The sequence below is a fragment of the Choristoneura fumiferana genome, chromosome 26 (genome assembly GCF_025370935.1).
Source record: "Choristoneura fumiferana chromosome 26, NRCan_CFum_1, whole genome shotgun sequence".
NCBI classification, from domain to species: Eukaryota; Metazoa; Arthropoda; class Insecta; order Lepidoptera; family Tortricidae; genus Choristoneura; species Choristoneura fumiferana.
The window spans coordinates 10526907-10541115 of record NC_133497.1 but is presented as its reverse complement, the minus strand read 5'-3'; the positions used below and the strand labels follow the sequence as shown (position 1 = coordinate 10541115).

At 40.8% G+C, this 14209-nt stretch overlaps 1 protein-coding gene across 1 annotated transcript; it reads left to right on the top strand.

Moving 5' to 3' along the window:
- The first annotated feature begins 2031 nt into the window (after positions 1-2031).
- LOC141442866 (thioredoxin-related transmembrane protein 2 homolog) lies at positions 2032-10788 on the top strand. Its single transcript, XM_074108013.1, has 4 exons — positions 2032-2417; positions 5707-5970; positions 8392-8526; positions 9769-10788. The coding sequence occupies exons 1-4, from the start codon at positions 2125-2127 to the stop codon at positions 9875-9877; spliced, it is 801 nt and encodes a 266-aa protein (XP_073964114.1). The 5' UTR covers positions 2032-2124; the 3' UTR covers positions 9878-10788.
- The last annotated feature ends 3421 nt before the right edge of the window (positions 10789-14209 follow it).

The window sequence follows — 14209 nt, the reverse complement described above, 5'->3', positions numbered from 1 at the left end:
TTAATTAAAGAAAAAGGATAAAATTTCTTCGTTAGTCCAAGCACTCATTATGGTCATTAAAATTTATTTAATATGTACGTCCGTACGGCGTGAGCTCTTGAGCGACATATATTTTGTGAGCGACACTAAACACGAGCCAACGTGTAAACGCGTCGCAAGCGCTTGCCGCAAGTTCCTTTGATCTGTGTTGGAAACCGACACCGGCCCGAATAGGCGGCAAGCGCTGGCAAGCTCACGCAAGCCTATCCCAATGGGCCGTTGCACTCTTGCGCTAGGGTGAGAGCTTGCCGAGCGTGTAAATGTAGCATGGTATTAAAGTCTACATTGTATCGATATTTTTGATCACCTTGGCCGCTCCGATATATCTCATGGCGACTGTACACAAAAATGGGGGAAAAGTATTTGATACTTGTTTCTGTATGTTTGTTTCTAACCAGCCCTTTTATAAAGGGTTTACGTTAAATTTAGGTTTCATAGTATTAAAAAATATTAATTTTGAATGTTTTTTTTTTTCATTACAAATATTCTAATATAATGCTACTTTCTTCACCTTTTTTGAAATTTCGATGGCGCGATGTAGGATGTTAGGGTTTCGATATTTGCTCAATAGATGGCGCTAGAGTCGCTACAATACTTGGTTACAATACAACCATTACAATAAATGAGGTATTGGTGTTGCAGAACTTTTGCCTCCGTGTCCATGTTTATTTTGTTTGTGCTAAAGTTTTACCCCCTTATTCATAAAACTTAACAAGCCTGTGTTAACTAACAAATGCTTTGTCCCTTTCTAACAAATACAAATGTCGAAGTGACAGATAAGGACAAACTAATTTTAGCGGCATTTTAACTAAAATATGTTTGATTGTCGTTTATGAATAAGGGGGTTAGTGATTACAATAGCTTTTTAGGGTCCCATACCTGAGGGTGGCAAATGGATTATTACTGTTGCCACACTGTCTGTCATAAAGCTGTATCCCTAGAAACTTAATCATCAGCCGGACGTCCACTGCTGCACAACGGCCTTCCCCTGCATCCACCGGTTGCCCAGTAAGAGAACCGTAATAGATAGATGAAAATTTTACACAATGTGCAACCTTCTATTAACTACAGCAAAATAAAATTAAATAAGTAAAGCAGTTCCCCATACAAGAAACTTAATAATTTTCGTTTTATCTCTACATCGTTTAAACATACAAGCATCAAACTCTAAATGATATGATTGGTAATGGATGAAATATTGTAATTAAATAAATATTTTGCCCCTAGTTAAGTTTACATAAAACTCGGTGCGCTATCCTGACTCGCACTTGGCCGGTTTTTTTAATGACGGCTATCGCGAATGTATTCGCCGCTAGAGGCGCTAGTGTAGCGTGAGTCCGAAATGTCAAATCTCTTAGTTTTTGGGTGAGCTACGCGGGTTTATTTATAATTAGAATAGTTTTGTGAATATTTTGCAATATCTGAAATTAATTATGGCAAATATGCGTTCCGGGGCAATTAATGTCTGTGTTATGAGACAGTTTTGTCTTTCGGAAACCTTTGTCCTCCCTATTTTCCGAACAAAACAGGGACTATGCAACACTGTGGCATGCTCGATATTTATATGGTACGGTTTTAAGGTGTATTAAATATGATTTTAATCTAAACTTTGTTTTCACGCCCGTAATAACAGACTTTGAAAGCCACACTTAAAAACCTCACGCAACAGTGCGCCATCTAGCGAGACAAAAAACGATAGCCCTCATTAACTTGCAACACAGTCCAGGCCTGAGGCTGCCAGGTTAGAAATTTTACTTACCCCTCATTTGTGGACAATAGGCAATTTAACCGAAATTTACTAATTGATTTTAGTCCATAACAATGAACTAACCAATTCAAACTACTTTGATAGGTGAGTAGTAAGGCAAAAGTTTGTAGGTCATTATCAAAATATTTGTTGAACAGAAATCAATCGTTGACCTTGTATTGTTTTCTCATTTTATCATATAGATGTGTGTATACTGGTAATGGTAAATTGGCATTGGCAACACAGGCATCTTTCTGTCAGTGTCAATTTGCCTACTCTTGTGTACTTGCTCTATAGCTCGAGCTCGCTTTAAAAATACGACAAAGAAATCAAATAAAATGTCCTACAAGCAAGATTTCAAACAATTACTGAAGCCCTACTACTGGGTCAACATATTACTGAGCATCTCCTACGTAACAGCGAAGCGTACGGGCGTCATTTGCAGTTTTCTGTTCCCCGATGTGGATTGTGAATTGGACTCTAGAGAGACGGAAATCCTGTTCTTCCTAATTATAGTAGTCATGTTGCGGACTCGGAAGGCCGGGAGCGTAACTATGGTCAATTATTTGTCGTCATCATTCGTTTATACGAAGATTGCGAACTTAATTCTATGGTTTTACGCCGATGTGAGGTTAGTACTAGTGTCTACTGGTTAGGTTCAGATTTAAATAAGTAAAAATAAAAGTAACTGATACGTAAAATAACGAAGGTCGCTGACAGCCAAGCGAATTAGCTAGAAGATGGGCTATGTACCATGGAGAACTTACTTGAGGCGTCCCTAATTTTATTTTACTTATTATTGTTGTCGTTATTGAATTTATTGCTACTCTTTTATTTTATTTTTAAATCCTCTTGTACAAATTTCCACGCATATATATGTTTATAGGTATTTTATAATTCTTATATTTGTCATGATTTATATATATATATATATAATATAATATATAGTTTTTTCTTTTCCCGCAATAATTACGCGTTCGGTTACGTGGGTGCACACTCACCGGGGTTCAGCTGAAAACCAGCGCTGCAGCTCTGGTTACAGGGCTACGGCACATGCTGAGCTGAGTCCTTTTGGCATCACACTACAGCACAATATCTCTTATTTTCCTCTCTTCTCCTATTTATGTTTTTACTGTGTTTTTGTTGTGATGTAGTGTGTTTTTCTTGTCAATAAATGTTGTGAGTTTGAGTTTGAGAAGACAATTGAGGCCAAAGAGTTCTTAAATGGAGACCGCGGATCGCCAAGCGCAGCGTAGGACACCAACGAGATGGATGACCTGGTTAAAGCCGCGGGTTCACGGTGGATGCAGGCCGCTTCCAACTGAAGCAACAGGTCTATGTCCGACAGTGGATGTCCTACGGCTGATATGATGCACAACTACTAAACTTCAAGCTTATTTTTTATGGGACATAGAATGAATACCTTTTTAACCCATTGTAATTCTTTGTATGCTGGAACTAAAATAAGCGAACCGTAAAAAAAAACATTTTTAGTACAAGCTTTTTTGCTGACTGTACTTTTTATTGACTGTACTTGCATTGTCACCCAAACTACATTTGCATACCAAATTTCAAGTCAATTCTATTAACCGTTGAAGAGTTCCGTCCTGCGGAGACGATCCTGGCTGGACTACCAGGATGTCACTACTATATTATTGTATTGTCACGCGATTTACATAAGTATTCCAAATTTTAAGTCAATTTGACTACTGGAAGTTGGTCAAATTTAACTTGCAAGATTTGATTACAGACAGACAGACAATGGGACAGGTGAAACTAAATAAAAGCTTGTAAAAAAGTACTGCATTCTAGTATTATCTGTTTTAATGAGAACAAAGTCTGCTGAATTAAATAAAAAATAAATAAAAAGATAGCCTTAACCCTTTGATGGCCATGGTCAAAACAACAAACAAAAAAAAATTCGGAAAATCAGCCTGCTTCAGAGGCGCCACGCAATGCCTTTTCAGCTGTCGCGTTTTGCCGACTGTGGCAGCCAAAGGGTTAAATTTGGCACAGATCTGTGTCTTAATCGTACCACGGTTAAATTTAGTAGTAGACTTAGCTACTGATTTTAATTAACATGAAACAGATAATGACCGTCTTACCCAACTCGCTAATAAGTACTAACAGAAGCAGAACCATTTAGCTTTGTCTTAGTCCCTTATGGCTCTGAGTTCTATCAACATTTTTTTTTTTTATTTGACTGGATGGCAAATGCGCCAGTGGGTCTCCTGATGGTAAGAGATCACCACGGCCCATAAACATCTGTAACTCCAGGGGTATTGCAGATGCGTTGCCAACCTAGAGGCTTAAGATGGGATACCTCAAGTGCCCGTAATTTAAGACTGGTTTTTTGGAATCTTTTTGTATTTTTTATTTCAATTCCAATTTTTTTGTTACTTTTACGGTCATCCCGTAAAACCTATATGGAAAATACAAACTGAAATATAGATGCACAGAAAAATAAGACCAGCGCTGGGAATCGAACCCAGGTCCTCGGCATTCCGTGCCGTGTGCTATACCGCTACACCACCGCTGGACAACGATACAGACACGAATTTCTCCTATGCACCTCATATCTCAGCTTGTGTTGTTTCTTATTTAGCCCTAAGCCGACACTAGCCCTCATTGAGAAACTTTTCGGCACTCCATCGGAACTAACCGCTCACCCGGACAAGAGATATCATTATTAAGATTGTTTTTTTTGGAATCTTTTTGTATTTTTTAAAAATTTGGAATTGTAATAAGAATCAGAGGGAAAAAAAAACAAGATTGTTTACCCTTTTTCTAATGCTAAAAAAACTAAGTATCTGCTATCCTTAATTATGTCATATAACTGGAGTTATTATAGATTATTTAACAGAGGGGTGATACCTATTTTAAGATTTTGTTGTTCTATGGATATGAGTTAAAAATATACATAAACATTCTGTACAGTCACCAGCAGTAATATATCTGCGTACAAAAATATCTGATACGACTATGTTTAGGGCCACTAGGATGTGTCAGATATTTAAGCATGCACCGCTATGCCAGATATGAATGCAGGTTACTTTACATAGCAGTTTGTATAAAAAATGGTTCTCTATTGCCCGAATTTCATAAGCCCGAATGTATCGTTTTCTAGAATTTTCATTTGCCATAAAGTAATTTATATCCGAAATAGTAATTTCTTCAGAGTTGATATTAAACTAACCTAACCTAACCTACTGCATTATATATGATGACAGTTAAAAAAATCCTGAAAACAGCACGGTTCTATATATTTTATGGCAAACGTTGGTATGGCAAGTGAAATTCGGGCAAGTAAAGGTAAACAATAAAAAATATCAAAAACAAATTGTGAATGGTAACTCTCTTGATCAAGACTTTTTTTTTCTTATTTTTGTTAAGGCTTTGAACACTTCAGGTGATCATGTCAGCCTCATGGGTGCTCGCTCATTTTCCCTACACAAGGGACATATCAAAGAAGTGATATATATATGCGAATAGCTTTGTCAGATGTTGACCTGGCCACTGTGCATGGGACCGAAACCTCCAAGAACTCTTCTTCTCAAGTCTGAGTTCCGAACACATTCCAACAACAAATGAGACAAGTCTTCTTTCTTCTGGCAAACCTCACACAGAGGTGATGGTAACTCTCATCATGTGTAAGAATTTGTTTGTTGGGATACCTCTGGAACAAACCCTGAAAGCAGATACTAACACTTTTCCTGTAAGGCTCGCAGGTGATCTAGACCAGTGGTTATTAACCTTTTAGGTAGGAGGTATCTGTCAGCATCTGTTTAAAGGTAAAAGTAAAATTGTAAATGAATGAACGGTTGCGACCGCTAGGTGCTTGACGGCCGCATCGCGTGGTCGCGGACCACTGGTTAAGAACCACTGATCTAGACTTACAATCGTCTTATATCATCTTTCAGATACGGTCTTCCCTTCGGCGCCCTCCTCATCCTCAGCTCCCTGGTCATCCCGGAGCCAACGTACCAGGGCCCGGAGCTGATCACCTACTTCCGGGGACCGCAGACGCTAGACGAGGAGCGAGCGCGCCATAAGCAGACCACGTGGCTGGTGTGTCTGTACGCAGCCTGGCACCCTGCTTGTGTGAACTTCGCGCCGGTGTTCGCGGAACTGTCTGCCAGTTACAGCTTGGACAACTTGAAGTTCGGGAAGCTGGATGTTGGCAGGTGAGATAATGCTATGTGTGCAGTTATGTATGCCGGAGCACTGAATTTGGGATGTTTATTTATGCGTTGTCATCAAAAGCAGTTTCCACCGCGTATGGAGCGGACTCATTAATGACTTAGTTTAACTTACATCAAAATGCTTAGATTTGTGGCAAGAGTCATTCAATTTCATATCAAGAACAAAAAGGTATCTGTACAACACAATACAGAACAAAATTTCAGGGTGCCCTGGTCGATTGTGCCAGCCTCCCCAGGATTTACTTGTGTGAGCGTTTCGAGTGCGGTCAGACATGTTCCATTGAATAAATTTTTAAATATGATGAAAGTAGTTCAATCCCCCATGTGCATGGATTGTAATAAGATTGAGACTTAATACATTTTTTGGTGGAGTGTGTATTGACGAAGATATCCGCCAAGAGGTGTTGAGTGATTTGGACCTGTTCAATGTGCAGTGAATGTATTTTGAGTTGTCCGTTATCGGAAGATGCAGTACGAATTACAGTTCATCAAGCAACTCCTTTGCAGCCAGATAATCTGGATATCGCAATAGGAGTGTTTGATGAATGTGACATCGAGTCTTTCAATGAGGCTGGCATAGTCACACTGGTGCACTTAAGCCTCAAAAAAAAAATTGAGAAAAAAAAAAAACTTACATCAACCAACTTCATAGATCGTTGTACATTAAACTAAGTTTGTACGGAGTCCACTGCACTGTGCACTGTCACAATCACAACTTGTCACAATAATGCATTGTCACTCAAACTACATTTGCATACCAAATTTCAAGTCGATACCATTAATCGTTGAAGAGTTCCGTCCTGCGGAGACGATCTGGCTGGACTACCAGGATGTTACTACACCACGCGCCATATAAATCTGCCTAAAAGTTCATTACGCATTTTTGAGATACATTTTTTATGCGACGTCTTTACGTTACTCCCGGATTGTGTTCGAATCGCTTATTCAATTATTGGAATTACACCGTTATAGTTTTTGTGGTACTAGGCAATGAATTTTAAAGCAAAGTTAGGCGGCGGAAGGTATACCAGATTATTGTATTATCACGTCACGCCATTTTCATAAGTATGCCAAATTTAAAATCAATCCGACTACTGAAGCTGGTCGAATTTAACTTGCAAGATTGACCAGTAGCGGAGATTGGTGGGGCGGTGGGGCGACGCCCAGGGCGCTGGACTAAGCTGTTGTTGATAAGTAGTTAAACAAACTAATAGTTTAAACTGTATGGGAAACATAACAATAGTTAACGCATTTCAAAGGAAAATTGACTATTAGTATCTTTAACTACTGATCAAACAACAGGCCCTTAGAGAGGCGCCTTCGCTCATTGGACGAAGCAATTCCCAAAAGTTGGGGGCGCCAAATCTCGCCCAGGACGCTGGAAGTGCTAATACCGGCACTGGATTTGACTACAAAACACAAACAACGAGACAGGAGTTACTAAATAAAAATGAATATTAAGCTGTCTGATTATTCCATATCGAAAATACAAACTGAGACATGAATGCGGAGAAAAACCAGAAAAAGAGACCAGCACTGGGAATCGAACCCAGGTCCTCAGCAAATTTTCGATATGGTTTCACAAACACAAACAACACAGTAACAAATTTGGTGTTGAAATAAAAAATACAAAAAGACTCCAAAAAACAATTCATCATCATATCATCCCAGCCTATATACGTCCACTGCTGGCACATGCCTCCTCTCAGAACAAGAGGCCTGGCCATAGTTCCCACGCGGGCCCAGTGCGGATTGAACTTCACGCGCACCATTGAATTGCTTCGCAGGTTAGTGCAGGTTTCCTCACGATGTTTCCTTCACCGCAAAGCTCATGGTAAATTCAAATGTAATTCCGCACATGAATTTCGAAAAACTCAGAGGTGCGAGCCGGGTTGGACCCACGACCTTCTGTTTGAGAGGCGATAGGTCAAACCACTAGGCCACCACGGCTTCAAACTCAAAACTCAAAAAACTAATTATTGTCTGATAATTCTTTACGTACATTTACATTCACTCATTCATTTATTTTCCAATCATTACTTCATGTAATCATTTCAACTCTTGTGGCACTACCTCGAGCGAGACCCATACATAAATAATAAATAAATATCACGGGACAATTCACACCAATTGACCTAGTCCCAAAGTAAGCTTAGCAAAGCTTGTGTTATGGGTACTAAGCAACGGATAAATATAATTATGTAGATAGATGCATACTAAAATACATATTAAACACCCAAGACCCGAGAACAAACATTCGTATTTTTCATACAGATATCTGCCCCGACACGGCAATCGAACCTGGGACCTCAAGGTTCTCTAACCACTAGGCCATCTGGTCGTCCAAAATACAATAGAATACATAGAGAGCGGTTTCTATTTTGCTGGTGTCTCGTGTGGCAGGTACCCCGAGGCGGCGGCGAAGTACCGCGTGCTGGACGGGCCCACCAGCCGGCAGCTGCCGACGCTGCTGCTGCTGGCTGACGGCAGGGAGCAGGCCAGGAGGCCGCAGCCAGACCACAGCGGGAAACTGCAGAAGTATGTCCTTTTCTTTCTGTTTTTGTTGACGCCTTGAACACTCCAGGTGATCACGTCAGCCTCATGGGTGCTCGCTCGTTTTCCCAACGCAAGGGACATATTAAAAAAACTGGACAAGTGCGAGTCGGACTCGCGCACCGAGGGTTCCCTACACATTTATAGGTATGTAAACGGGAATCGTATATTTTAGAGGGCATGTAAGGTGATAGTTAATAGGAATGTATGGGTGCGAAAGAGCCGAATGCGCGAGTTATTTGATGTAAGACAGAGACGTATGAACAGTGAGCTTAAGCGAAGAATGAAAGGGAAAGATGAATCTATATAGGATTAACGTAGTGTGTAGGAAAGGGACGGATAATATTCTACTAATATTATGAATGCAAAAGTTTGTGAGTGAATGAGTGACCATGTTTGTTGATCCTTCACGCTGAAACGACTGACGGATTGGATGAAATTGGTATGTAGATAGCTGGACATTTGGAATAAAATATAGGCTACTTTTTATCCCGATATTCCCACGGGATATGGATAAAATGACGAAATAACCGCTGAGGTGAAAGTAATTAAATTGGAAGTTGTTTTTAAAATCCTACTTAATATTATAAATGCGAAAGTTTGTGAGTGAGTGAGTATGTTTGTTACTTCTTCACGCTGAAACGGCTGGAGGATTTGGATGACATTTGGCTAAAAGTTATTTTATAATCTGGATTAAAACATAGGCTACTTTTTATCCCGATATTCCCCCGGGATAGGGATAAAATCTTGGAATTTCTACCGCTGGGTTTAAAGTCTTAAATTTTGGACAGTTGTTCTTAACTCAACCTCAATAAAGACCACGATAAAAAATTTGGGACTACCCAGGGGAATATTGTAAAATCCCGGAATTTCAATTGTAACTACCAAATCGAATAGTTAACGCGTGCGGAGCAGCGGGTAAACTCTAGTCATCTTCCCAGCCTATATACGTCCCATTGTTGGGCACAGGCCTCCTCTCAGAACAAGAGGGCTTGGGCCATCACACGCACCATTGAATTGCTTCGCAGGTTTGTGCAGGTTTCCTCACGATGTTTTCCTTCACCGCAAAGCTCGTGGTAAATTTCAAATTGAATTCCGCACATGAATTTGGAAAAACTCAGAGGTGCGAGCCGGGGTTTGAACCCACGACCCTCTGCTTGAGAGGCGATAGGTCAAACCACTAGGCCACCGCGGCTTCTAGTATTTATGTAAAATTTCTTGTTGCAGGTTCCTTTTCTCAAAAGACAACGTGAGAGCTGCCTTCGACCTTGACGCTCTGCACCAGCAGTGCAAGGACACGCTCGCCGCGGCTCAGAGCAGCAAGAAGACCGAGTAGACCGGACACCAGTAGACCGAAAACCAGTAGATAAAGCTTTGATCACTGCCTACATAGAAATAACTAACTTAAAAAAGTCAAAAGTCGCCAACATTGTCATTTATCAATATCTCAAAAACGGCTAAACCGATTAGAAACAATCTTAGCTAAGAACCATCACTGTTATAGCTTTTAATTAAAAAACTGCATCAAAGGTCTAGAGCCGAGCCAAGCTAACTCTGCAGAGTATAATAATATGGTAACACTGCAAAAGTAACGCATATTATGTACGTGATTTGACGTTAAAATACAGTGTTGCCAAATTATCTGTTTAGAAGCTGTAATGCCTGTAAAAGATAGACATTAAAAATGGTTTCTCCATACAAATTGCCATAATCGAATAATTAACACATTCGGCCCCGGCAACGATCCAGTAAGGTCTTACGCTAACGTACACATATCCCGCAGCAGCCACTTCTATGCCAGTGACACGTATACGTTTTGCAGGTGGTAGGACCTTGTGCAAGGTCCGCCCGCATTGCTACCACCATCTTGCTCGCTAATCCTGCCGTGAAGCAGCAGTGCTTGCACTGTTGTGTTTCGGCGTGGAGAGTAAGACAGCCGGTGAAATTACTGGCACGTGAGGTATCCCATCTTAGACCTCTAGGTTGGCAACGCGTCTGCAATACCCCTGGTGTTGCAGATGTTTATGGGCGGTGGTGATCTCTTACCATCAGGAGAACCACTTGCTCGTTTGCCATCCAGTCGAATTAAAAAAAAAAAAAAAAAACGTAACAGACGTAACACATTCCGGTGACAGTAACATGTTTGTGATCAAAATTTCTTACTCCTATGCGACGGTGACACGCATGTGTGTCAAAAGAATTCGTACCTGGGTCAACCAAGTTTTTGTTGCCTTGGTAACGTCTTTAGCCCACAGCAGTCACAAATCGGAGTAAGAACTAAAAAGTCACAGACGTCACTGGGTCCGAATGTGTACTTCCAGCTGAATAGAAACTTGAAGTTTTGTGCGAAAATAGCTATTATAGCACAATCAATAAGAAAAGTCTGAAAGTTTGTCTATGTCAATAAACCACCTAAAATGATCCCACACTGCGCACAGTTTGCTTAGGAGAAGGGCTCTGCTGACACTGGATATTTATAGATACCTACAAAGGAGGGTGGGCTAATTGGCCTAATGACCAATAAGGACAAGCGATATGGCACTGGATAGCTTATTCTACCACGACCAGATGGCCTAGTGGTTAGAGAACCTGACTACGAAGCTTGAGGTCCCGGGTTCGATTCCCGTGTCGGGGCAGATATTTGTATAAAAAATACGAATGTTTGTTCTCGGGTCTTGGGTGTTTAATATGTATTTAAGTATGTATCTATCTATATAATTATATTTATCCGTTGCTTAGTACCCATAACACAAGCTTTGCTAAGCTTACTTTGGGACTAGGTCAATTGGTGTGAATTGTCCCGTGATATTTATTTATTTTATTTATTCTAAGTTCCAAAACTTTTACTATGGCAGGTAGTCCTGAATCGTTGTGTGAAAAAAGTTACCGCTGCATAAAAGTAGGTTTTTTTCGATACTAAGTAAGTTCCTGTATGTTGATGACTTTGTTTTATATGCGTTTTCATATTTTTGTACACAGCGATTCGAGATTGCCCGCCGTACAAAAAGTTGTAGAATATAAAAAAACCTTTCCAAATGTAATTATGGGTTAGTATCATTTCGTCTAAATTAGCAATTAGTCTAAGTAGCAAGTGGCCTAAGAAGCAACTGGTCTAAGTAGCAACTTTGTCTAATTATCAAGTGGTCTAAAATTCTTTGACTCAAAGTCGACGGAGCTCCACTTCGCGGAGCTCCTATTCCGCGTGGCTGAGCCGCTTCGCACCTTGACGCAACACTAACCTAACTTAACCTACCATGTTTTTTCAAGTTTTGGACAAAAACAGGTTAGGATCAGTTGCTGTTTAGACCACTTGCTATTTAGACTAGCTGCTTTTATAGACAAAATGATACTAACCCGTAATTATATCGGCCTGGCCACGAACTCGCGCGGCTTGCGGCAGCGGAAGCGGTAGCGGCGAGCGGCCAAAACAAATTCAAAAGACGCTTGAAGCATGCCACGAGCTACCGCGGCGCGGGCAGCGCGCGGGGGAACAAGATACGGGCAATGAGGGCTATCGTTCTTTGTCTCACTAGATGGCGCACTGTTGCGTGAGGTTTTTAAGTATGGCTTTCGGAGTCTGTTATTACGGGCGTTAAAACAAAGTTTAGATTAAAATCATATTTAAACACCTTAAAACCGTACCATAAAATATCCAGCAACCACAGTGTTGCTTAGGACTAACTTGTTCGGGAAAAAAGGGAGGACAAAAGTTTCCAAAAGACAAAACTGTCTCAGAACACAGACATTCATTGCCCCGGAACGCATAATTGCCATAATTAATTTCAGGTAATGCAAAATATTCACAAAAAAATCTAATTATAAATAAACCCGCGTAGCTCACCCAAAAACTATGAGATTTGACATTTCGGAGACCTCACGCTACACTAGCGCCTCTAGCGGCGAATTCATACGCGATAGCCCTCATTAGGAGGGAGGCCACGACTCAGAGCGGCGCGAACGGCGTTATTGGCGGGACGCATCGGCCGGTTAAACAAGGAACAACATTTTTTAGAAGATACGCGCGCGACAAAATGGATGCAGAACTATTTATCGCCGAAATTTTAAATAGGCCCGCCATATGGCTGTCGAAACATCCTCAGAATAAGTTGAGGCATGCGATCAAACCGACTTCAAAAAAAGGGGAGGTTATCGCCTCTGATGTTCAAATTTCAAAATCATCATCCCAGCCTATATACGTCCTCTGCTGGGCACAGGCCTCCTCTCAGAACAAGAGGGCTTGGCCATAGTTCCACGCGGGCCCAGTGTGGATTGGGAACTTCACACGCACCATTGAATTTCTTCGCAGGTTTGTGCAGGTTTCCTCACGATGTTTTCCTTCACCGCAAAGCTCGTGGTAAATTTCAAATGTAATTCCGCACATGAATTTGGAAAAACTCAGAGGTGCGAGCCGGGGTTTGAACCCGCGACCCTCTGTTTGAGAGGCGATAGGTCAAACCACTAGGCCACCACGGCTTCAAAAAATTCAATTTCAAAATGTCCTGCCTGAAATATGAGCTACTTTCGAGGCACTGAAGAGCAATTTTCGATAACGCCATTTTATTTTAAATGCGTCCCTTCGGCTCGAAATGGCTGAAGTTATTGCGAAGTACAAGGTATGCTCGCCGCTCCGCTCTCCCTCGCCGCCCCGCTCACCGCTAACGTGAAGAAGAAGAATATATTTATCTTTAATTTTACTGACATTGGCCCAAGCCTTAAGGCCGCCATTCATGGAAATAATAATAATAGCAAATCTGTGGTGAAAGTGAAATGCTAGAATGACATGTAAACCAAAAACAATTTCATTTGAGTGGCATTAACATAATAATAGAATAAGGTTTGCCAATGAAGTAATCTAGTCTGGAACTGGAGTAAAGTAATTCGGATTACTTAAGCACTTGATTACCGAGGAATCAAGATTACAGTAGTGGTTTACAATAACGATTCCAAAAGAATGGATTACAAATGTAATCATAGTTCAGTATTACAGTAATTTTGATTATCCAAGTAATCGATTACTGAGGAATCAGGATTACTGTAATGTAATTGTGTAATTAATTCCAAAAGTAATTGCTTACGCCCAACTCTGTATGTACTCTGTGGTAGGGTCGACTTCTAGATTAAGATATTAATTTTGCATGAAAAGATCTGAAATTATGTTTTTTTTTTATTGTTTTTAGATTGATATTTTGTTTGAATTATGGATTATTGTGTATGCATCCATAAGTCCGAATAATTGTTGACCCGAAATTTACGACCTACAAAGGTCTCTACCCACCGTATCATGGTATGACCGTCATAGGAGCGTGTTAGGAACGGAATATTAAGAGCATAAGTGACACTACGGCGACGATTGGTTAGGAAACGTGCTCGTGGGCTCATACTGTTCGGTACAAAGAATTTTGTTTTTTTTTTTTTATTCGACTGGATGGCAAACGAGCAAGTGGGTCTCCTGATGGTAGGAGATCACCACCGCCCATAAACATCTGCAACACCAGGGTTATTGCAGATGCGTTGCCAAACTAGAGGCCTAAGATGGGATACCTCACGTGCCAGTAATTTCACCGGCTGTCTTACTCTCCACGCCGAAACACAACAGTGCAAGCACTGCTGCTTCACGGCAGGATTAGCGAGCAAGATGGTGGTAGCAATGCGGGCGGACCTTGCACAA